At 43.7% G+C, this 26,355-nt stretch overlaps 1 protein-coding gene across 1 annotated transcript in view; it reads left to right on the top strand.

The window, feature by feature from the left end:
- Nucleotides 1-26,355, top strand: part of LOC144608742 (A disintegrin and metalloproteinase with thrombospondin motifs 12-like) — a 417,538-nt gene that overhangs the window by 266,559 nt on the left and 124,624 nt on the right. The window contains exon 14 of the mRNA XM_078426828.1: nucleotides 20,788-20,908. Coding sequence (XP_078282954.1) covers nucleotides 20,788-20,908 — 121 coding nt within the window. The remainder of the gene's footprint in view (nucleotides 1-20,787; nucleotides 20,909-26,355) is intronic.

The raw sequence follows: 26,355 nt of genomic DNA, 5'->3' as shown, positions 1-26,355 counted from the left end.
CACAGTATCTGCAGACTTTTAGAAATAAATTTGATCTATTTTGAAAAAGATAATAAAATATTGTTATAGGAAAACATCAAGACGTGGGATGAATTGAGAGCATATCCGAGCATTGTTTTAGCGCAGTAAACTCTTTGTGAACTAGCTTTGCTCTCCCTCTCATGTCTCTTCCTCTAATACCAATGGTTGATCTCCCTCTACACCAGGCTGTGATAGTATTGTTTCTCCCACCCTCACGGCTGGGAACCTTCCCTATGGCTGCAGCCTTGCATCTAATCTTTCCTTTTCTTTGTCCATTTGGATGTTGAATGGATCATGCTTTTGTTTTCTGTTTCTTTAGTAGGATGTCGCTCTTCTCTTCTTCAATCTTCGGCGTCTTGAGGTTTGCCTGCAATTTCTGCTCCTTTGTACATCATACCTCATTCTTTCCAACTTTAGGTGCCTCTTTTCACTTCAACTTTGATCTTCACCTTGATATCCTTATTTTCTTTTTTAGAAAGTGATAGCATTTCATTCCAAGAAGTTATCTCACTCTTATTGAAACGTAATTAAATATATCTTATGACAAGCAATTTCAAATAAATATATACACTTTTTCTATCCGGAATGTATTCATATACTTAGCAAAATACAGTAGGCAAAAGGATTTAATAATCCCCGGGAAACTAATTATGGTATTTGACTAAAGAAATAACTCGGAGAAGCTAATAGTTTAGACTTCTGCATGAATTATCGGCAGCAGCAGGCTGATGGATTTTTGAGACCTCCTTGGTGCATGAATTTCCCATTGTTATCCACATCCAGTTTTCTAGTTGTGAGGTATGAGTCAAGCTATTCGAGTGTATTCCCTTTGATCCCCATTAACTTCAGCATTACCAAGGTACCTTGATTGAATTGAATTGAATACTTTGTTGTCACATGTGACAAGCCGCAGTGAAATTCTTTGCTTGCATACGCAAGGTATGCAAATGGTCGCCACATAAAGGGCACTGACAAAGTTACAAATATCCCATGCCAGGTCCACCCTTGTTCTCTCCCCTATTCACCCCCTCCCACCCTCCCTCACGGCAGTTCCCCCACACCAGGTCCTCCTTTGTTCTTGGTACATAACACACGGTGAAATATTGCCTTGATGTCAAGGGCAGTTGCTCACCTTGCTTTTAGAATTCAGCTCTGTGATCCATGCTCAGATCAAGTCTGTGATAAGGTCTGGAACACGGTTGTCCTGGCAAAATCCAAACTGGGCAGCGACAAATACGTTATTCATAAATGATTGGGTGGTAATTAATAGGATTGAGTTTATCCTGCTTTTTTAATAAATGGGATGTACCTGGGCAGTTTTCCACATTGTTGGGTGCCAACATTGTAACTGTACTGGAACAGGTTGGCTAAAGGAGTGGCTAGTTCTGAAAAGCAAGTGCACAGCTGAGATGTTGGCTCATTCTATGCTCCAGAGAACATAAAATGGTACAGCCCAAGAACGGGCCTTTCAGCCCACAATGCCTGTGCCAAACATGATGCCCAGTGAAACAGATCTCATCTGCCTGTACACGATCCATATCCTTCTATTCCCTGCACTTGCATGTGCCTATCTAAAAGCCACTTAAATGCCATTAGCGTATCTGCCTCCAACACCACCCCTGGCTATACGTTCCAGTTTCCCACCACTCTCTGTGTAAAAAACTTATCTCTCACACATCTCAATTGGATTTCCCCCCCTCACTTTAAAGCTATCGCCCTCTAGTGTTGGATATTTCCACCCTGGAAAGAGGTTCTGACTGTCTACCCTATCTGGGCCTCTCATAATTAAATATACATGTATCAAATCACCCCTCAACCTCTGATGTTCCAGAGAAAATAATCCGATTCTATCCAACCTCTTTCTGTAGCTGAAACCCGCTAATCCAGGCAGCATTCTGGTAAACCTCCCCTGCACCCTTGCTAAAGCCTCTGCATCTTCTTTGTAATGGGGAGAGCAAATCTGCACGCAATACTCCAAATATTCTTTGGCATTTCTTGCTATCTCGTGATTGCATTGAATTAGCCAGAAACTGGTCCCTGTGATAGTGAAAAGTCAAGATTGATCATCTGTTCAGCACTTGTAAATGGACATGCTTTTGCTTTTGCTTTTGCTGAAAGCAAATGCTTTTAGAATCTAAATGCAGGATGCATGGCAGCTGGTTGGTATTGAAAGATGTCACCAGTATGAGTGGTATAATTATAACCAGTTATTTTGCTTTTATAATGTTCTTTGTGGCATAACTATTGGTTAAGCCCTGGATATCATGCAAAAGAACACAAAGTGCTGGAGTAATGTGGCAGATCATGCAGCATCTCTGGAGAACATGGATAGGTGACGTCGCAGTTCGGGACCCTTCTTCAGACTGAAGACAGGGGAGATATAACTTCCTTGCACTTCTTCAAAACAATGTCTTTGCATCTTTGCATATAAATGAAAAAAAGAATTTCATGGGCAACTATATGCATGGGAAATTATTGTGCTGGTGCAGCAAGCAATTGGGAAAATGAGGAAGGCATTTATTGAAAGAGCAATTATGCTTTGCCTTAATTAAATTGGGCCATCACCTAGATTTTTGTGCACTGTTCTGGTTTCCCAACCGAAGGAAGGATATACTTGCAACAGAAGGTGCAGTAGATCTGGTTCACCAGATTGATTACTATCAGGGAGGGATTGTCTTATGAGCAGAATATTCAGACTGGGATAATACACTTCAGGCGATTTTAGAATGGGAGGTGATTTCATTAAAATATACAAAATTCTTTCAGGACCAATCTAGGTAGATTCAGAAATAATGTCTTGCATCACTGGGATATATAGAATTAATAGTTAGTCTCAAAATAAGGCGTTTGCCACCCAAAACTGAAATGAGAGGAGGTTTCTTTATCAAGAGGAGAGTGAATGCTTGAAATTCTCAGTCAAAGAAGGTTAAGGAGGCTCAGTTGCTAAGTATATTCATGATAGATGTTTGGGCATTATTAAATCAAAGTAAATAGGTTAGTACAATAAAGTGGCGGTGAGGCAAAATATCATGATCATATTGAATGGCGGTGCTGGCTCAAAGGGCCGATATGGCCTACTCCTGCATATAAAAGCATATAAAAAGGAAAAGTAGTTGAGAATAAGTCAATGTAATTCCAGGGTAGCTGTGTTGATAGGAAATTGGATGAACTAAACAGGAAAGAAAATATACTTCAGTGTTAAGGTCAGAAGTGGGAATGCTGCACCACAGTGTGAATAAAGGGTGACACAGGAGGTCTGTGTTGCAGCACTTTTACCCAGTATGTACTGGCAGGTTTCTCTTCAAACTTGAAACAAGCAAGACATCCAAAGACAATTTTACAAGGGCATTACAAAATGAAATTTGATACTGGGATATGTTAGGAGTTGATGATCAAAAACTAGATCAGAAATTAAGGCTTTAAGGAACGTCTTAATGTATGAGCAGTAAATGCTGACAGGTTTAAGACATATAAATCAAAATCAAGGTTGCTTGCTACTGATGGCAACAATGCCCCGCTGAGAGCCTCCATCTGTTTATTTTTTCACTCCAAATTCCAGTATTTGCAGTCTCCTGTGTCTCCATTTAACTGCTCCACTGTGAATTTTCTTTAAGGCACGTTGGCTTTGAAGATGTTATTCTCTCTTTCGAAGGGGAATTCTGTGAGACCCCTCACTGTCCTCTTCCTGTTGCTTCTACTGTTCTTCTGTTCTTCAACAATGTTCCCACCAAGACCATAAGACATATGAGCAGAATTAGGCCTTTCGACCCATCGAGCCTGCTCCACTATTTGATCATGGCTGATCTATTTTTCCCTCTCAACCCAAGTTTCGGTACTATAGCCACGTGACTTTCCTCAATACATTTGCCTGCCTCCATCTTGTCCCTCGTGGTTGTTAGTTATGGCTTCAGCCCTTCCAATTTGGTCTCAGCTATGATCTCTAATATGTACAATCAATTCACCGCTTCTCCCAACAGTTTTCATCCTGCACCCTATGATCTACTGTCTACCATTTCTGCCATGCCTCAATATCTTCTGACCCTTTCTTTCTCTGTCTCATACAGCTGTGAGCCTGGCTTTTTCAAATGTGTCACAGTTCGCAATGCACCTTCGTCCTATGCCAGATCCACTCCTCCAACCAACATTTCTTCACCTTTCTGCCCATCACAAAGGGTCAGAAACCCCCTGGCTCCAGGCCACTGATGTGCCACGACGACCCTCTGATCATCCTCAGCTATGAACCTTACCATAACCCCTTCCCTCTTTTGAACCCTTATCCCATCCCAACCCCAACAATGGACTCTATCCTTCTCCGTTCCCTCTCTCTCCTCACTTCACTTTCCCTAACTCAGATACAGTCTCCCCCTGAGCCCTTTCTCCCATTATGTACTTCTGACCACAGCTCCAACCCCTAAAATGTTTTCACCATCAGTCCCCCCCCCCCACTGACCTGCCCATCTCTGATGCTGCACATTCTGCCTTTAGCAGACATTCAATGGTCTGACCTCACCATCAAATACCTGCACTAGCACATCAGTGAGTTCAGGCCCAACATGATATTGTGGAATATCATAATAGCAAGGAATCCTCACTTTCCACTCATAATCTTTTATGTAACTCAAACACTCTCCTTTATATTGGCCATCCACTCCTGGCCTTATATCCTCCCTTGATCAACCACCTGGATCTTTTCAATCTTTAGACTTTCAAGATACAGTGCTTAAACAGGCCCTTCGGTCCAGCGATCACACCAAACACTAGCACTATCCTGCACACTAGGGATAATTTGCAATTTTAGTGAAGCCAATTAACCTACATACCTGCACATCTTTGAGTGTGGGAGGAAACCTGAGCACGCAGTCAAAACTCACGTGGTCACAGGGACACTCATAGAGCAACTCTACCACTGTGTCACTCAGCCGCTCATCTCATCCATTCAATCTCATTGCTGAACATTCAGCAATCCACTCACTTAGCACTAATCCCGACTTCATCATCAAACTTGCATACAAGGGTGGTCTTGCAGACAGACCAAAACCTTGCAGAGGTCAGACAGCAGTTCTGGGAAACATAGAAACATAGAAAATATGTGCAGGAGTAGGCCATTCGGCCCTTTGAGCCAGCACCGCCATTCAATATGATCATGGCTGATCATCTAAAATCAGTACCCTGTTCCTGCTTTCCCCCATATCCCTTGATTCTGTTAGCCCTAAGAGCTAAATCTAACTCTCTCTTGAAATATCCAGTGAATTGGCCTCCACTGCCTTCTGCGGCAGAGAAATTCCACAGATTCACAACTCTCTGGGTGAAAATGTTTTTCCTCATCTCAGTCCTAAATGGCCTTCCCCTTATTCTTAAACTGTGACCCCTGGTTCTGGACTCCCCCAACATGGGGGAGACTTGACAAGCTGCTAAACTCCTAAACTGACCTAAACTTAAATCCTCTTCATCTGGATCACGACCCCTTCAACGAACAGCAGGCCACTTTCTTCCAGACTGTCACAGATCTCATCACTTCAGAACATCTCTGAACCTCAGCTTCCCATCTGATTGTGCCCTAATCTGCACTGCTCACTCCTATCTCTTACCCAAGATCCACAAACAGGACTGTCCTGGTGGACCCATTGTATCTGCCTGCTCTTGCCCCATTGAACCTTTCTCTTCATACCTCAACTCTATCCTGTTTCCTGTGTCCAGTTCTTTTACCACCTAATCCAGGACACCGAACATGCCCTCCACCATTTTGACAAATTCCATTCCCTGGCCCCATCTGCCTTATCTTCAAGATGTAGATGCAAGGAATGCAGATGCTGGTTTACAGAAAAAGACACAAAGTGCTGGAGTAACTCAACAGGTTAGGCAGTATCTCACGAGAACATGGATAGGTGATGTTTTAGGCGAGGACTTTTATTCAGACTGATTGTGGTAGTGGGGAGAAGGCTGGAAGTGAAGTGGAGACAGGCCAATGCCTGCCAATGATCGGTGGATGTTGATTGGCAGATGGCTGGACAGAGGCCAGGGATGGGAAGGAGACAGGTGGACTAGTGTAGCTGGCACATTTTGGACGGTGTGGGCAAGTTTGGCTAAAGGGCCTGTTTCCACACCGTATCACTCTATGACTCTCCATGACTAATTAAACAAGCATCAATCTTTCCCCCACTCCTTCCACCTATATCCCTTCCTCTGACTTCATATTTTCAACATCTTCTCTCCTTAGCCTTTTGTGATCTTCTCATTTCTGGCCTTTGTCCACCTTCTGCCAAACACACCCCCCTCACCTATGCACACCTATCACTTGCCAGGTTTTGTCCCATCCTCCACCCCCTACTCAAATAGTCTGAAGAAGAGCCATGATCTTAAAGGTGCCTGTCCATGTTCTCCAGAGACTCTACCTGACCCAGCTGATTTACTCCAGCACTTTGTGCCTTTTGCCATATCTTCAACATGTAAGTCCTTATGCTCCTTCATCCACCATCAGGAAGGTTATGTGCACACTACTTTATGGAGCAGTGACCCAACCAGTTTTCCTCCATTAACACTTACATGACCAACAAAAGGTAGGCATAACTAGGACCCATGCGAGTGCCCATGGATTCCCTCTTTGGTTTTTTGAAAGCCAGAGGATTCGAAAGCGAAAAGGTTAATGGTGTGAACACGTTTGCTCACTCATGTAGAGGAGGCCACATTGAGAACATCAAATACAAAAGAACAGGTTGGTGGGGTTGCATGTGAATCTCTGCCTCACCCGGAAGGACTGTAGACATAGAGCTTTTTTACGAAGGTGGGAAATGTTAAAGCCATGGAGATATTTTTAGTGGGTGTCATTAATAAAGAGTATGGAAGGGAACCATATGGATCTTCTTTTGATCCAGAAAAGATGTTGTGCTCAGGCAACCACACAATCCTTGGCATGAGATGAATCTGAATCTAAAGACATGGATGTGCCAAGACGATCAGAGATCTATCCGCCATTCCAGCCATTAAGAAATGATGATATTTCATCTTGCTTTGCTGTTTAGGTCTTGTAATTGGACCGCTATTTATTTGACACCCCCCCCCCCCCCCCCGTTTGACCTTGCTGGCATGGGTGATCGTGCCATGAGTGGTGGAACAATGAGAGTATATTTGATCTCTACTATGTGTCTACGTCAGCAAGCATTGCAGTCTTCTTATCCATTCCACATCACACGATTAGACATTGTTCATCCAGAGCTGAACACACTTCTCGGCATCTGCATACAATGGCGCCTTGCATAAAATGGCTTCTTGTGCGTAGTGGTGGAAAGATTGGTGGAAACAGGGCCGTGATGTGAACATTCTTTCCTTGACCCCAGCATTGGAGTGATGGATGAATACAATTCAGTGTGAGTTCAGAAATGGAAATAGTGGTAGAACGAACTTGTATTTCTGAAGGATAGAATGAAGAAGGTTGGCCTGGATTGCCTAGGAATAACCGAGTAATGTGAATTTCAGCAACAAGTAAAATATGGCAGGGAAAGGCAAAGGAGCACCCAAAAGCCAGACTTTACTTTTAGACTCTAGAGATACAGTGTGGAAACAGGTCCTTCGGCCCACCGAGTCCACGCCGACCAGCGATCACCCCATACACTAGCACTGTCCTACACACCAGGGACAATTTACAATTTACAGATGCTATTATCCTACAAACCTGTATGTCTTGGGAGTGTGGAGGAAACTGGAGCACACACGGAGAAAACCCACCAAGTCAAGGAAAAACGTGCAAACTACGTACAGACAACACCCACAGTCATGATCAAAGCCGGGTCTCTGGCGCTGTAAGGCAGCAACTCTACCGCTGCATCACTGTGCCATCCCAGAGAGAACTTGGAGAGGACATTTCCTCTATATCCACTTTCTCACACAGGAGCAAGCATTTTCCTACATTTCAGGCTTCCCGTAGATAGGGACATTCTTAAGCACCACTCATAATAATAATAATAATAAACATTTATTTTATATAGCGCTTTTCCAAATGCTCAAAGACGCTTTACAAGAACAGTCAAGACATAAAAACAAACAAACGAACTGTCCTGACGGAGAAGCGGCGAACAAATAGCGCCAGCGTCCTCTCACGTCAGGGTCCGGCAGTAGACAATAAAGAACACAAGACACACAATTACAATGTTAACACAAACAGCCATTACAGTGATTGCTCCAGGCACACCCTCACTGTGATGGAAGGCAAAGCAAAGTCTTATCTCCTCCTCATTCTTCTCCCGTGGTGCCACGAGGCGATCAAGGCACTGGGCAATGGAAAGTCCCAGGGCCGAGCCGAGCAGGCCGATGAAGGTCTGAGCCCCCACCGGGCGATGGAAAGTGCCGCGGCCAGGCCACGCAGGGCGATGAAGGGCCTGCGAGCGGGTCAATCAAACTTCGGTCTCCGGGGCGGTCGAAGCTGCTACGGTTGGAGCTCCCGAAAGCCGGTCGCCAGCCAGGGACCTGCGAACTCCCGATGTTGCGGTCTGCAGGGCCCACGGCCGAAGCCTCCGAGATGGTGAGTCCAGGCCCTGCGACCGGAGTCTTCAAGGTCGATCCCAACTGGAGGCCGGCGACTCCTGTTAGGCCGTAGCGCGAACGGAGATACGACACGGTAAAGGTCGCATCTCCGTTGAGGAGGAGATTGGAAAAAAAGGTTTCCCCCACCACCCCCCACCACCCCCCCACATACACAGAGTTAAAAATAAATCAAAAGAAACATTTAAACGATAACAAAGACAAAAACAAAAAAAAAGACAGAGAGACTGCCGGTGAGCCGCAGCTGCAGAACGCAGCCACGCCCCCGAGTTCTTTCAGGGACAACTCTGGCAATTTCCTGCCAGCAATGCCTGTCTGGAGCACTGGAGAGTTTCTGTTGCCCCTTTGTACAATGTTGCCTTTGATAAATTCTTAAAACATCTTCGGGCCCTTCTGACCCTGAGGACCACACTCCTATATTCAATCTATTCCTTCAGTAGCACAATTGCTGAGAGGGTGTTGCTTGCATTGTGGCAGATACCCTCGAAGACCTGGCTATTAACATTGCACCTGTTGTGCTGCACGCTGAGAGTAGTGAAAATTAATAAAACATCAATAGAAAATGCAACTGATGTCAGCTTCGGCACAGTACTACACAGGAAACTCTAACCCAATAACATTATTCTATAAATCTCACAGTTGAAATTCACACTTAATCCATCTAAAAGAAACATATAAAATTCTTAAAGGATTGGACAGGCGAGATGCAGGAAAAATGTTCCCAATTTTGGGGGAGTCCAGAACCAGGGGTCACAGTTTAAGAATAAGGGGTAGGCCATTTAGGACTGAGATGAGGAAAAACCTCTTCACCCCGAGAGTTGTGAATCTGTGGAATTATCTGCCATAGAAGGCAGTGGAGGCCAATTCACTGGATGTTTTCAAGAGAGAGTTAGATTTCGGTCTTCAGGCTAACAGAATCAAGGGATATGGGGAAAAAGCAGGAACGGGGTACTGATTTTCGATAATCAGCCATGATCATATTGAATGGTGGTGCTGGCTCGAAGGGCCGAATGGCCTACTCCTGCAACTATTTTTCTGTTTCTGTTTCACGGATAGCACCAGGGTTACTCACAAACTATTTTAACACCAAATAAAATGTTGCTTGAACAATTTCTAGATTTTCATGTGTTTGACCCAGCACGGATTAAGTCTTTGGCAATCACACAAAGAAAAGATAATTCTGTATTATCATAAAACCCATTAAAGTTATTTACAACTCATGCCCTCGTTCTCAGCACATTTTAGCCAGGATTACTCAGTTTTATCAATTACATAAATATTTATCTTTTGAATCCGAATGACAGAACTAGTTTCCTCTCTCCATCCACTTTTATCATTGGCTCTTTCTCATCAGTCTGAAATGGTTTTGATGCTTTCATTAGAATACAGTGGAGGTTCGATTACCCCATCAAGTGATTTTTGTGTATCTTCCTATGAGTGGACAAAAGTGACATGAAAATACATAAAAATATGAATTTAATTGTCTCATTTTTCAGTACTTGTGACAATTAAACACTTTTGAAAAGCGGAACCCATTCGTTACCCGGCAATGCACTTAATTTCAGAGTAGAGAAAAGTGATTTGCTTGCCACTTTCCTCAAAGAACCTTGAAGTAGCAATTAATAATCACAACTAAAATTGACGTGACAGTATCGAAGATAAAATAAAAACTGAGGGAAAACAAAAAAATCATAAGGGAGATAAAAGTCAAATATGTAAATCTAGGAAAGCCTACATCTGTACAATGGAAAGCATTATAATGTACAAACTCCGTACAGACAGCACCTGTAGTCGTGATCGAACCCGGGTCTCAGGTGCTGCAAGCGCTGTAAGGTAGCAACTCTACCATTGTGCCACAGTATAAAACATGATTTGTCTGCAGTTCAGCAAATAGTCTACTAGCTGCCTTAAATTGCAACGGGCAAAATCAAGAATCTTCAAGGTATCCAAAAACATAAAAAGCATTTCAGCTGGCCATCCTAAAACGAACATGACTTTGGGTTGACGTGAATCCTGAAGCCAGAGCTGTTCTATCTCCATATATGCACTTTCACCCCATCATAACAAAAGAAAACAAAAGGAAGTAGATTAACTTGTACCTGCTAACCCCCAATATATGCATAAATATAATCTAGGTTTGTTTAGTGAAACAGCACGGAAACAGGCCCTTCGGCCCACCGAGTCCGCGCCGACCAGCGATCCCCGCATATTAACTCAATGCCTACACACACACTAGGCACAATTTACACTTATACCTAGTATACAAACCCCAGCCAATTAACCTACAAACTTGTACATCTTTGCAGTGTGGTAGGAAACCGAAGATCTCGGAGAAAACCCATGGTGTCATGGGGAGAACATATAAACTCCGTACTGACTGCGCCCATAGTCGGGATCGAACCCGGGTCTCTGGCGCTGCAAGTGCTATAAGGTAGCAACTCTACTGCTGCGCCATCGCGCCTTGTCCCTCTTTAAATCCATGGTTAGGGCAAAAAAAATTGAAACACCTACAAGTGACTCTCTCTTTTTCCATGGAAGTGAGGATCTTCCTCGCACTTTGAGTCATAGAGTGATACAGTGTGGAAACAGGCCCTTTGGCCCAACTTGCCCTCACTGGCCAACAATGTCCCAGCTACACTAGTCCCACTTGCCTGCACTTGGTCCATATCCTTCCAAACTTGTCCTAGCCATGTAACTGTCTATCTTTCTTAAACGATGGGATAGTCCCAACCTCAACTACCTCCTCTGGCAGCTTGTTCCATACACCCACCACCCTTTGTGTGAAAAAGTTACCCCTTCGTAAAGCAAACTATGTTATTTCTGTTGATTGTTGATGCAGATCTCCCAGTGAACCTTTTTTCTAATCGTGTTAAATAATTTTTCAAATATATCACCTAATCAAGATCAAAATATGCAGATGATACTAAGATAGGTGGAGTAGTTGATAGTGAGGTAGATTTTCAAAGTCTACAGAGAGACTTGGGCCTTTTGGAAGGGTGGGCTGAAAGATGGCAGATGGAGTTTAATGCTGATAAGTGTGAGGTTCTGCATTTTGGTAGGACAAATCAAAATAGGACGTACAGGGTAAATGGTAGGGAATTGAGGAATGCAGTGGAACAGAAGGATCTGGGAATAACTGTGCATTGTTCCCTGAAGGTGGAATCTCATGTGGATAGGGTGGTGAAGAAGGCGTTTGGTATGCTTGCCTTTATAAATCAGAGCATCGAGTATAGAAGTTGGGATGTAATGTTAAAATTGTACAGGGCATTGGTGAGGCCGAATCTGGAGTATGGTGTGCAGTTCTGGTCGCCAAATTATAGGAAGGATGTCGACAAAATGGAGAGGGTACAGAGGAGATTTACTAGAATGTTGCCTGGGTTTCAGCACTTAGGCTACAGAGAGAGGTTGAACAGGTTGGGTCTTTATTCTTTGGAGCGTAGAAGGTTGAGGGGGGACTTGATAGAGGTTTTTTTAATTTTGAGAGGGACGGACAGAGTTGACGTGGGTAGGCTTTTCCCTTTGAGAGTGGGGAAGATTCCAACAAGGGGACATAGCTTCAGAATTGAGGGACAAAGGTTTAGGGGTAACATGAGGGGGAACTTCTTTACTCAGAGGGTGGTGGCTGTATGGAATGGGCTTCCGGTGGAAGTGGTGGAGGCTGGCTCGATTTTATTATTTAAGAGTAAATTGGATAGGTATATGGATAAGAGGGGATTAGAGGGTTATGGTCTGAGTGCAGGTAGATGAGACTAGGTCAGGGAGAATGGTCGGCGTGGACTGGTAGGGCCGGACAGGCCTGTTTCCATGCTGTAGTTGTTATATGTTATATGTTAAAAGATCAATTTATTGTCACATGGACCAATTAAGGTACAGTGAAATTTGAGTTGAATGGAAAGAATGCAAAGTTATTTAACAGAAACCATGTCCATTATGTCTGAAGAAGGGTCTCGACCCGAAACGTCACCCATTCCTTCTCTCCCGAGATGCTGCCTGACCTGCTGAGTTACTCCAGCATTTTGTGAATAAATCGATTTGTACCAGCATCTGCAGTTATTTTCTTATATTTACAAGAGAACCATTGATGAGCTCAGCAGGAGATGGCTTTTGGAGAAACGGTAATGAGGAGTATTTTAATGAATACTCCAGGATGCTAATGGCATTAAGTAGGTACACAGTCAATAATATTGAGGAGGAGGAACAGGAACAGCAGGAAAGTAAATGGTTTGAAGTCATAAGAGAGGGCTTTCCTGAATCAGCTTTATGTTAGTTATCCGAACCTTTGGATGTAATGATGCTCAATCTCAGCCCTGAATTCATCTCTAGCCATAGAGCAACATACATGAGAATGCAAACAGCCAACATCATTCATATAAGGCAATATACAGATCCTATCACTACTAAAGTAACAGGTGCTCTCCTTTCTCACATGTTGATATGCACTAAATGCAATGGTGCAACATATGCTAAACAGCCACATCCAGTTTAACCAGTGGAGCAGACGAAATGTGTAGAAAGGAACTGCAGATGCTGGTTTATACCAAAGATAGACAAAATGCTGGAGTAACTCAGCGGGACAGGCAGCATCTATGGGGAGAAGGAATGGATGACGTTTTGGCTCGAGACCTTTCTTCCAGTTTAACCTGTGATCAATGCACACATGTCATGAGCTAGATAGAGCTCTTAAGGATTGGGGAGTCAGAGGGTATGGGGAGAAGGTAGGAACGGGATACTGATTGAGAATGATCAGACATGATCACATTGAATGGCGGTGCTGGCTCGAAGGGCCGAATGGCCTCCTCCTGCACCTATTGTCTATTGTCTATGTATGCATTTGTATGTGGTGCATGGCATTTTATCAACGGAAAGGACTATTACTTTGTTAATATTGTGATACCGCAATTTGTTGTCATTTTTTGGATATTTACAGCATGTTTGTTGTTCGTAAGGTCAATATTTATTGCCCATCATTAATTCCTCACAAGTGATTCACCCTCTTGAACTCATTTTCCGAGAAGGTGCTTCACAATATTAAAATTTGTTGCTGCTGTTTTTTGTTCTCATTCATTCTCAAGTAAGACCATGACTCCTGGACTGTGGTGTCGTGATGTGTTCAGAGATGGTTGATTCGACCAATCTGAGTTCAAATATTCCTTTCACACAGGTGACAGAGGGGTAGCAATGCTGTGGCATCAGTGGTTCTTGATTTTTGAGATTCTCATTCCCTTTTCTTCCATTCTAGCTTCCTCGTAAGAACAAGCCCCACTTTTTTTATGTGGATAATTCAAACAGGACAATCCAATGCTATGGCCCCCCCGTTGAGTGTGTCAATGTTGAAACTTTTCAGGGATGTATGAAGAGAAACTTTAAATCTCTTTTTCAGATTGTTTTTCCTCAGTCAGCTCTTCATAAAGTTAGCTGCCTTGGTATTCTGTCATCAGACATTCATCTGACCTGTCCTGCCCACCTGATCTGTGATCCGTTCAACAATGTATGGATGACAGGGAGGCTTGCCTGGACAGAATCTGTGTGTCTGGAACCTTGTCTTTCCACTTGATGTGAAGCATTCTGTGCAGACAGGATGTGAGGAAGTGGTTGCGCTATCTGGCATGTCTGCTGTACACAGTCCATGTCTCACAAGCATTGAGTAGAGTGGGTACCCCCTGGACATCCCCACCTCTATCAGATTAAAGCAGGGTTCTGACCTGGAATGTCACCTATTCCTTTTCCCCAGAGATGCTGCCTGATCCGCTGCGTTACTCTAACATTTTGTGCCTATCTTGCGTATGATGTCAACATGATGCACCTTCATCTTGGTCGTTAAGATGATTCTTCTTCATTCCCAATCTTTATAAATGTACAGAGGTTTAGTTCAGAGATACAGCATGGAAACGGGCTCTTTCCTCCACCGTTTCCATGATGACCAGTGATCAAGAAGAGTCTCGACCCAAAACATTACCCATTCCTTCTCTCCAGAGATGCTGCCTGACCCGCTGAGTTACTCCAGCTTTTTCTGGCTACCTTTGATTTAAACCAGCATATGCAGGTTTTTTTTCCCCATCACCTGTTCACGCTGGTTCTATGTTGTCCCACTTTCTCATCCAATCCCTACACACAAGGGCAATTTGCAGAGGCCAAAAAACCTCTAAGCCTGCAAGTTTTGGGGATGTGGGCGGAAACTAGAGTACCAGAGGAAACAGGGAATACGTGTAAACTCCACATAGACAGCGCCAGAGGTCAGAATTTAAACCGGGTCTCTGGTGCTGTGAGGCAGCAGCTCTACCAGCTGCGCCAGTGTGCTGATCGAGTGAGCATCAGCTCAGTAGTACCACTGCGATGGTTATTTACCTTCATGATGAAACTAGCTACCAAGGCATACATTGATCCAAATTACCAACATCAATAAAAACCCTTTTTGACGTAAAAACTTTGACGTAATTTCGGCAAATTTGGCGTAAAAACTTTGGCATTTTAGAAGAAAAAACATATGCACAGTTTATTACAGAAGTGATTAAGATAGGTTCTCGTGAATAAATCACTAAGAGGTTCATTGCCAATGGTATTCTGCTGGGATCCGTTCTAGGACCTCTGCTATTTGTGATATATAAACTACTTGGACATAAATGTAGATGGGTTGGTTTGTAATTGGTGGAGTTGTGGACAGTAATGACGGCTGTTAAAGGATACACATGGATATAGATCAGTTTCAGATATGGGCAGAGAAATGGCTGATGGAGTTTAAACTAGCCAAGTGTGAGATGTTGCGTTTTGAGATGTTGAATGGAAGGTGAAAGTACACAGTTAATGGCATGACTTTAATAGCATTAATTTGCAGAGGGATCTTGGGGCATTGAGTATTAGAGTCAGAAAGTCACGTTGCACCTTTAGAGGACTTTGGTTAGGACATTTGGAATATTATATACCGTTCTGGTTGCTGCCTTTACCGGAAGGATGTGGGAGTCAGACTTTCCTCGTTAAGCAACAATCTTAACCAAAGTTTGAAAATCATCCTGCTCAAATTTTGACATTTACTTCCAACTTGCTTCCTGCTAAAGGTGACAATACGTGGATACGTAAGACATTTGACTCTCCATTCATTTTAGAAAGGCATGTGATAAAGTCCCCCATGGTAGGCAGACTGGAGGTCAGTGATTAATGGTTTACGTCAGGGTTCGGGGCTGGCCCATTACTGTTTGTCATCTATATCTATGATTTTGATGAGAACGTACAGGGAGAGATTAGCAAGTTTGCAGATGATGTAAAAGTGGGTGGTATTGCTGGTAGTGAAGGTTGTGAAAAATGCTATGGAGGGCGTGCAGCGTAGGTTCACTAGATTAATTCCCGGAATGGCGGGACTGTCGTATGTTGAAAGGCTGGAGCGATTGGGCTTGTATACACTGGAATTTAGAAGGATGAGGGGGGATCTTATTGAAACATATAAGATAATTAGGGGATTGGACACATTAGAGGCAGATAACATGTTCCCAATGTTGGGGGAGTCCAGAACAAGGGGCCACAGTTTGAGAATAAGGGGTAGGCCATTTAGAACGGAGATGAGGAAGAACTTTTTCAGTCAGAGGGTGGTGAAGGTGTGGAATTCTCTGCCTCAGAAGGCAGTGGAGGCCAGTTCGTTGGATGCTTTCAAGAGAGAGCTGGATAGAGCTCTTAAGGATAGCGGAGTGAGGGGGTATGGGGAGAAAGCAGGAACGGGGTACTGATTGATAGTGATCAGCCATGATCGCATTGAATGGCGGTGCTGGCTCGAAGGGCTGAATGGCCTACTCCTGCACCTATTGTCTATTGTCTATTGTCTATTGATTGGTTAGCCAGGTGGGCTGAGGAATGGTTGGTGGAATTTAATACAGAGAAATGTGAGATATTGCATTTTGGGAAATCTAACTTGAGCAGGACCTACACAGTGAATGGTAGGGCTGTGGGGAGTGCAGAGGGACTTGGGAGTATAGGCACATAGGCCCTTGAAGGTAGAGTTGCAGGTAGTTAGGGTGGTCAAAAAGGCTTTTAGCACTTTGGCTTTCATCAGTCAGAGTATTGAGTATAGAAGTTGGGAGGTCATGCTGCAGTTATATAAGACATTGGTGAGGTTGCATTTGGAGTATTGTATTCAGTTCTGGGCACCATATTATAGGAACTGGTATCAGTGGTCCAACAAGTTACAATTGCAATTCCATTGGGATCACTGGACTTTGATTTAGCCTTTACAAGAGCAAGCAACATGGAGCTCTTAAGAGCTAGATAGAGCTCTTAAGGATAGCAGAGTCAAGGGGTATGGGGAGAAGGCAGGAATGGGGTACTGATTGAGAATGATCAGCCATGATCACATTGAATGGCGGTGCTGGCTCGAAGGGCCAAATGGCCTACTCCTCCTGCACCTATTGACTATTGTCTATTGTCTAAACAAGGAAGATTGTGATTGTCCTGAGGGATGCTTCTCTCATTGGAAACAAGGGAATGAAATGCTCTTGGGCTTTTCCCATCACATGTCAAATTTAAAATCTCATAGTTTCTAAAGACAAAGGATGCTTTTCAGTCCACAGAGCCCCTTCAGGTTCACAGAGCACCTCTATCAGTTCCACATATCTTCCTACTTTGCTTCATCTCTACCTGCTCATCACCTTCTCTTCGATTCTTTTGCCATCCAACTAAACTTAGGGGTACTTTAGCAACTTGGTCACATTACTAGACTTGCATTATTGAGATCTGGACTAAGCATCTGGAGACAAGATGATTCTTGTCACATGGCACATGTGGAAATTAATTTCCAGGGGGCTACAATGGCACAGCTAAAAGAGCTGCTACCTTACAGTGCCAGAGATCATATTTTTAAAACTTTAGTAATCATATTCACAAGTTCCCAAGTTATAGGAGTAGAATTAGGCCATTTAGCCCATCAAGTCTACTCTGTCATTCAATCATGGCTGACCTCTGCCTCTTAATCCCATTTTCTCACCTTCTCTCCATAACCCTTGACACCCGTTCTAATCAAGAATTTGTCAATCTCTGCCTTAAAAATATCCACTGACTTGGCCTCCACAGGACTCTGTGGCAATGAGTTCCACAGATTAACTATCCTCTGACTAAAGAAGTTCCTCCTCACCTCCTTTCTAAAAGAGCACCCTTTAATTCTGAGGCTATCACCTCTAGTCCTAGACTCTCCCATCAGTGGAAACATCCTTTCCGCATCGACTCTATCTCTGCCTTTCATTATTCTGTAAGTTTCAATGAGGTCCTCCCTCAACCTTCCAAACTCCAGCAAGTTGAGGCCCAGTTTTGTCAAACGCTCAACATATGCTGTAGCGGCCAGCTTCTCGTCTATCAATTAGCTCCCAAGTTGCCGCTTGCATAGACCGGGTGAGCGACAAAGCTTATAACTCGAACAAATAATCAATAACAGAGACCCTCCTCGATGTTTGAATAGTTAGCCGTCTTTATTTTGATGGTGCAATAAACATATTGGCATATCTCTTGTCATCGACTGGTTATTGATCTGCTAGGTAAAATTCCATACCTTACCACAGTCTATGCGATCGATACGAATTGCCAGATATAACTTCGGCGGAATCTGTATTAATCTTCTTGTCAATAAGATTTACAGCCAATTACATCTTGGCCAATGAATCTTTTGGACGGAGCCTTTGGCTGAACCTCTGTCAGCACCTCCCGGCTCCCCACACACTCCCGACTGCCCTCACTATAGCTCCGCCCTGCCCCTACGTAAGCATCATAGTGTCCAAACTACAGCAGGATACAAGGTAATAATAATAATAAGCAAAAATAACTAAGAAACGCAAAATGGCTCCTACATATGCTAACTATTACTCATTCCTGGAATCCTTCTTATAAACCTCCTCTGGACCCTCTCCAGAGCCAGCACACCCTTCCTCGGATATGGGGCCCAAATTTGTTCACGGTTCTCCAAATGCGGCCTGACCAGCGCCATATAAAGCCTCAGCATTCTCTGCTTTCTGTTTTTATATTCCAGTCCTCTTGATATAAATGCTAACATTGAATTTGCCTTCATTACTACTAATTCGACTTGTTGTTATATTAAAAATTCTTAAAATTTGAAAATCTTGTTTTTAACTTCCTGGAGGTGCCGCTGTGCCATCTGGCGAGTACCCTCGTGAATAAAGCACTGCTCCTGATGCTCTGGTTTCCTCACAACTCCCAAATAAATCTAAAGGGTGCCCGATTCAAAACCTCACCTATCCATGACTTCCAGAGATGCTGCCTGACCCGCTGAGTTACTCCAGCACTTCGTTTTCTACGCCAGATTCCAGCAACTGCAGTTCCTTGCATCTCCCAAAGATGTAGAATAGAATAGAATAGAATTCCTTTATTGTCATTGCAACAGGTACAATAGCAATCCTGACAGTGCATAACACACGAGAAATAAAACATATATACAATAAATGCAAATACAAAATGTAACAAACAAGCGAGTAGTTGATAAAAAAAATAAAAATAACTACAGGAATGAATATGGATCACATTATAGTGCAGTTTAAAAAGTGTAAACTAGTGCTGAAAGTCAGTGTAACAGTGCGTATCAGTGTTTGACAGTGTTCAGTTCACGTATGGCTCGCAGGTAAAAACTGTTCTTGAGTCTGTTTGTGCGAGATTTGATCGACCTGAAACGTCGACCAGAGGGCAGAAGATCAAACAGATGGTGGCCAGGGTGGGATGGGTCTTTTATTATTTTGTCTGCTCTGCTGAGGCAGCGTAGGCTGAACAGGTACTCCAGAGAGGGCAGTGTACAGGTTGGTAGGTTAATTGGCAACTAAAATTCGCCCCTAATGCAAGGGATGGGGTTCTTCTTCTTCTTGCGTTTGAGGCAGCAGAAATTATGTAACTCCCTCCAGGCGCTGTAGCCAGTGCAATGTGCTGTTGTCGAGGGCCGTGAGGTCTACCCCTCCACCAGGGGGACGGAGGACAGTGCAGTCGAAAATGACGTGCTGCGCTGTTTGCTGGTGTGCTCCACACACGCAGGCTGCTGATGGACGCAACCCCCGACGATGCATGTTGGCGTTGAACTGGCCGACCTCTGTGCAGAGCCGGTTCAGGGCGACCCACTCTTTGCGGGGCATGTCCGAGCCGGGTGGGGCTGTGGTGTTCGGTGCGACAGTGAATTGAGGAGGTTGTGATGTCTGGTCCCAGCTGGTTCTCCTTGCTCCTCGGTGTTGACGATAACAGAGGGAGAATAAAAATTGGATTAATGCAAGATTTGTGTAAATGGGCAATTGATTGTTGGTATGGACTTGGTGGGTCGAAGGACCTGTTTCCTTGCTGTAACTCTTTATGACTCCATGACTCAATCGAACATCAAGTTTTTGGGATGTGGAAGAAAACCGGAGCACCCACAGAAAACCCATGCAGTTACAGGGAGCATAGACAGATTCCACGCAGAGAACACCCCAGATCTTGCATGATACTAGGTCGCTGAAGTATATGGCAGCAACAATAACCACTGTGCCACTGTGATCCACCCCCTCACTGCCATGAACTGTTCTGTGCTCCATAAATGGAAATGGTTAATTTTCCAGCTATAAAATGTTTTCTAAATAGTCCCTAGAATTCCATCAATCGTGGCGACGTGGTGATTTAAAAAAATTGTCACCTTTATTTGCATAGTCATTCTTTTTCAAAATTTTGGGGTGTTAAAGCGTGATTTATTTTGCATCGTTAGCAAGAGAAGCTCATGGTTCAGATATGGATCAGTATCAATTACAGAGTTCCAGCGGCAGATTTTAACCTCAGCAGCTCTCTCAATCAGGCTTAGTGACACATTTAATTTTCACTAACATTGCTCCTGTGATTCCTTGAACAATTCAGTTACGATTGTTCCGAACTGTCAGCGGATTTGTGATTGCTTCCATTAGGCTGAGATCATTTCAAACTATTTTCATGTCTTATCCTTCGACATGACTGAAATAGGGGGAAAAAAAGTAATCCAAACTATGAATGCGAAACTGGCAATCACAATCAAAGAATGAAGGTAATATTTCTGAAAAAGCTGATGCTTGCAAATCAGCAAAATGGTTGCGAAACATGGTCACCATCGTAATGCTGTGAACCATAGGGCATGATGATGTACAAGGATCGGCATCAACATGGTGGGCTGAAGGGCCTGTCTCAATGCTATATCTATATGACCTATCATACTAATGATTTGATAGAGGAAAAGAAAGTTAAATTGCCTGTGTTTGTTTCTTCCAGACTGTCGGGTGTGACTACGAGATAGAATCCAATGCAATTGAAGACCAATGTGGGGTGTGTCATGGGAACGGCTCCTTCTGTCAAACTGTAAAGAAGACTTTTGAAGAGAGCGAAGGATTAGGTAAAAGAATTGATCAACAATCCTATTTTCAGACTGCTATATTGGTAACGTTTGAGAGAATATGGACATGTCCCTGTGTACCTTGTGTTCTGTGAATATCCCCGCCAGTGCCAGACACCCACGATGGCTTGGTTGATGCTTTCCCTCCAATATCTGTTATTGGTGATTGAAGGTCATACTTTTAATGCACCCGACTCCTGGTGCACACCTGGCCCAGGATCTCAACCCCCAACTTCAGCCACGTACTGCGTACCCATGGTCCTGACCTCAGCCCAGACCATGCATCTGTTCCTGAACTCAGTCCCCACCACACATCTATCCCTGGCCGCAGGCCAGACCACGCATCTGTCCCTGAACTCAGTCCAGACCACACATCTGTTCCTGGCCTCAGTCCAGACCACGCATCTGTTCCTGGCCTTGGGCAAGTACGTCTGTTCTGATCTTGGCTCAGGCATATGTTCCCACCTCTGCTCAGGCCACACATCTGTTCCTGACTCCTACCCAAAGCTCACATCTGTTCATAACTCAGCTACGGACACACAACAGGAGTATTTTCCCAACTCCTGCCCAGACCACACATCTGTTCCTGACTTCTGCCCAGACCGCATATCTGTTCCCAACCTCAGCTAAGGACATACATCCATTCCCAAACTCAACGAAAACCACACATCTGTCCCAGACTGTGGCCCAGACCACACATCTGTTCCAGACTGTGGCCCAGACCACACATCTGTTCCAGACTGTGGCCCACACCACACATCTGTTCCAGACTGTGCTTCACACCACGCATCTGTCCCAGACTATGGCACAGACCACACATCTGTCCAAGACTGGACACAGAGCACACACCTGTTCCAGACTGTGGCCCACACCACACATCTATATGTTCCAGACTGTGGCACAGACTACATATCTGTCCCAGACTGTGGCCCAGACCACACATCTGTTCCAGACTGTGCCCCACACCATGCATCTGTTCCAGACTGTGGTGCAGACCACACATCTGTCCCAGGCTGTGGAATAAACCACACATCTGTCCCAGATTGTGGAATAAACCACACATCTGTCCCAAACTGTGGCCCAGACCACACATCTGTCCCAGACTGTGACACAGACCACACATTTGTCCCAGACTGTGACACAGACCACACATTTGTCCCAGACTGTGACACAGACCACACATTTGTCCAAGACTGGGCACAGACCACACATCTGTTCCAGACTGTGGCACAAACATACATCTGCCCCCAGACTGGAATAAACCACACATCAGTTCCAGACTGTGGCACAAACATACATCTTCCCCCAGACTGTGGAATAAACCACACATCTGTCCCAGACAGACCACACATCTGTCCCCTGCCTTGACACAGACCACACATGTTCTGGATCTCGCCTTGGACCACTTATCTGTTCTAGATGTTGGCTGAAACCATACATCTAGTTCACATTCCTGACCCCTGACATTTACCTCATGTTCCAAACACACCTACCTGCTTCATGTTCTGACCCTTGATATACAGCACATCCAGCCTGTATATCAGGGGGTCAGAGAGTATGGGGAGAAGGCAGGAACAGGGTACTGATTGAGAATGATCAGCCATGATCACATTGAATGGTGGTGCTGGCTCGAAGGGCCGAATGGCCTACTCCTGCACCTATTGTCTATTGTCTATTGTCTAACATCCTCGTAAATCTTCTCTGTACCCTTTCCAGCTTGACAACAATATTTCCTACAAAGATTCCTATGTCCTCTGGTTCTTGATGTATACCTGGCTCACATTCCCAATCCACAGATTCTATGGTACGCTTGACACAGCTATGGATGGATTGTTCCCTTTATTCAGGCATGGAATTGATTTTAAACACACTTATTGGGCTCTGGAGTATAAAGATATCTTGAATGGTTACAAACCCATCCAAATATGTGTCCATTTTGACGTGAATTGAAAATGCACTGTTCTCTTTTTGCTGAAAGAATAATTATTTTAAGCAAATCTCCTTATTATCACCGTTGTGCAGGAACTAAATTACTGCATTGACTCATGCCTTGTTTGAAACCAATATCTAAGTTACCATTATTAGCACTGTTGTTCTCTTAATGTTGCTGAATTAATTTACATTTGGTCCCAAGGTGACTGAATTTGGACTCATTTAATCACTTACTCAGCAACTGCAACTGTGAAGCGTTGCAACGGAACCTTTACAGGAGGAGAGGGGGGGGGGGGGGGGTCACTCATTTTCATTGAACCTTATTCTCATGACTGATTGAGGATTAAAAATTGCAAATATCAAGCTTGTCCTTAGTGTTTCAACCCCTGTGTTGGTTAATTTGCAGCTTATTCCTTTACCATTATTTTTGTTAATGGGTAGCAGGCTGAGCAAATAAAATCATTTACAAATTAGACTGGCAAGGTGTTAGAACAAACCCAGTTACCTAGGTTTGCCTTTCCTATTCCTCATCCTGTTCCATCTGTCAGTCATCCCTCTCTTATCTAAATCTATTTACCATTTTTCTCTACCATCCCCCTCACCTACATGGCTCCAACTGCCCATTTAATGTTTACTTATTACTTACCATTATCATCACCAGCTGCTGCCCCAAAATTCCTCCCTCCCCTTTGCCCATTGGGCTTCATTTGCTCATCATCCCCTCCCTATCTAGTTTCACCTTTACCTGCCTGGCCAGCATCTCACACTTTCCTCCCACTTCTTTATACTCAGCCTACACTCTCAGTACTATTAGAGGACCCCAACTCAAAACATTGACCCACCCTCTGCCTCCACAGATGCTACTTGAGGAACCTACTGAGTTCCTCCGGCAGTTTGGCCTTTGCTCCAGACTCCAGCTCCTGTGTCTCCATGAGATTTTTACACAGCATCTCAGTTCTGCAGCGTCTCTAGAGTAACTATAAAACCAAAGGTCCAAACCAAAGAAATAAAGCAGTTAATAGAGATGCCTTCACAAGTATTCTTATACATGTCACGTAGTTCTTTAACATTTAACTTGCTTTATTGTGCTTCACACCATGTCTTACAAATATAAATAAAAGATCAATGGAGCTGTGTCTAATACCCAGTGGACAGGATAGGCAGGAACATGGCAAGGAGTGAGGAAAGATTGTTGAAATAAACTGCATTTATTTCAATGCTAGAGACCCGACGAATAAGACAGATTAACTCGGGGCATGGATAGACAAGTGTGACTGTAACGTGATAGCCTTTACAGAAACCTGGCTAAGGGTAGCTTATTGTTCCAAGATACAAGTGCTACAGTCGAGATTAGAGGTATTGGGTAAAACAGGAGAGGTAGTTGCTTTAGGCAAATCTCATAACAATGGTCCAGGATGGCATTACTGAAGAATCGTGCAGTGAGGTGAGAGGCGTGGAGCTCCCAGGCTTTTCCTTGCTCTATTTTCTGAAATACTCAATATTAGTCACCTCCCAGTCTTCCAGCACATCATCTAATGATGATTCATATATCTTAGCCAGGGCTCTTGCTATTTATCTCCTGGCCTCACTGTGTTCTCAGATATATCTGATCAGGCCCAGAAGATTTATCTACCTTAGGACGCCAGCATCTCCTTGACTGTTATACTGATTATCTTCAAGACCTCTATTAACTGTCGCAGGTTCCGCAATTGTCATGTGAATGAATGTCTTTCCTCACAGTAAAGATAGAGGAAAAATACTAATTGAGGACCCTGCCCATCTCCTGTGACTCCCCACAGAGATGAAAGCTTTGGTTTCTGAGGTGCCCTGTTCTCTCTCTAGTTATCCTCTTTCTCTTAATCTATTTATAAAATCTCAGGATTTTCCTTAATATTATCTGCCAGAGCTACCTTTTTGCCCTCATTATTTCCTTCTTAAGTATGCTTCTCATTTTCTGAAACACCTCCAGGGATAGACTTAGTCCCTGCTGCTTATGCCGATCCCAGGTCTCTTTCTTGTTCCTGACCAGAGCCTCAATTTCTGTTGTCATTTAAGCTTCCTTATGCCTACCTGCCTTGCCTTTCACTCTAACAAGAACATGCACGCTCTGAACTTTTGTCACCACACTTTGAAAAGCATCCCACATTCTGGATGCCCGCAAGCTACCTACTCTAATCAACATTAGCAAGTTCCTGTCTAATACCTGACATACAGAAGTTGATGACTGCCTCTAGTTAGCTAATTCTCTTCTCAATGTGAATAAATCCTTTCGCCAATAATCCACTCTAATAGCTTCCCTACCACTGATGTAAGGCTCATTGGCCTATAATTTACTTTATTATCCTTACTTCCCTTCGGAAACAAAAGCATAACATTGGCTACTTTCCAGTTCTCCAGGACCTGTCCTATGGATAGAGAGGATACTGGAATCTTTGTTGAGGTCCCTGCAATCTTGTACAGTGACCTTGTCAATAATCTGGGATAGGTCCCGTTAGGACCTGTGGAATTATCCACCTTAATGCTCTTCAAGTGACCCAACACAATCTCCTTTGTGATTTCTTAAGAACTAGAGTCCTTCATATCTTTGACAATTTTTGACATCCATCTTCACTATCTGCAATACCACCCACTTTTATATCATCTGCAAACTCCTTCCACAGTTGCTGCCTGACCCACTGAGAACTTCCAGCCACTTTGATTTTGAACGCCAAATATTATGTTGCCTGTCTCCTGTTAAGATTATGGACATTTCCTCATCTTCAAAAGTGATCATCAGTTGACACGAGGGAGAATTCAGTAGTGATTGTGTATGTAGCTGTGGTAGACCCAAAGAGGGGGTTCTGTTGAGTTTTTGGTTTGGTTAAGTTTCCTAAACTGTGCACAAATTAGTCAAACCACAAAAAAACTGTGCACTGTATGACTGAACTAAAAATATTGTGTTCAGACTGAGGAGGTATTTCTTTGGTCAGAGGATGGTGAATCTGTGGAATTCATTGCCACAGACAGCTGTGGAGGCCAAGTCATTGGGAATTTTTAAGACAGAGATTGACAGATTCTTGATTAGTAAGGGTGTCGAAGGTTGTGGGAAGAAGGTAGAAGAATAGGGTTAAGAGGGAAGGATAGATCAGCCTTGACTGAATGATGGAGTATAATCGATGGGCCGAGTGGTCTAATTCTGCTCCTATTATGAATTAATAAAACCTCAGTTGCTGTGGTGTTGCTAACCAGAAGGTACCACAGGGATTTCTGCATGGATCTCAGCTATTTATTATCTATGTCAATAATTCTGATGAGGTTCAGAATGTACTGTATTCAAGATATCTGATGAATCAAATCTAGGCGGGAAAGTAATCTATAAATGGAATGTATGGAGGGCGTGCAGCGTAGGTTCACTAGGTTAATTCCCGGAATGGCGGGACTGTCGTATGTTGAAAGGCTGGAGCGATTGGGCTTGTATACACTGGAATTTAGAAGGATGAGGGGGGATCTTATTGAAACATATAAGATAATTAGGG

This window comes from Rhinoraja longicauda, chromosome 1 (genome assembly GCF_053455715.1).
Source record: "Rhinoraja longicauda isolate Sanriku21f chromosome 1, sRhiLon1.1, whole genome shotgun sequence".
Classification (NCBI taxonomy): domain Eukaryota; kingdom Metazoa; phylum Chordata; class Chondrichthyes; order Rajiformes; family Arhynchobatidae; genus Rhinoraja; species Rhinoraja longicauda.
This window is presented reverse-complemented; position numbering and strand designations above follow the sequence as displayed.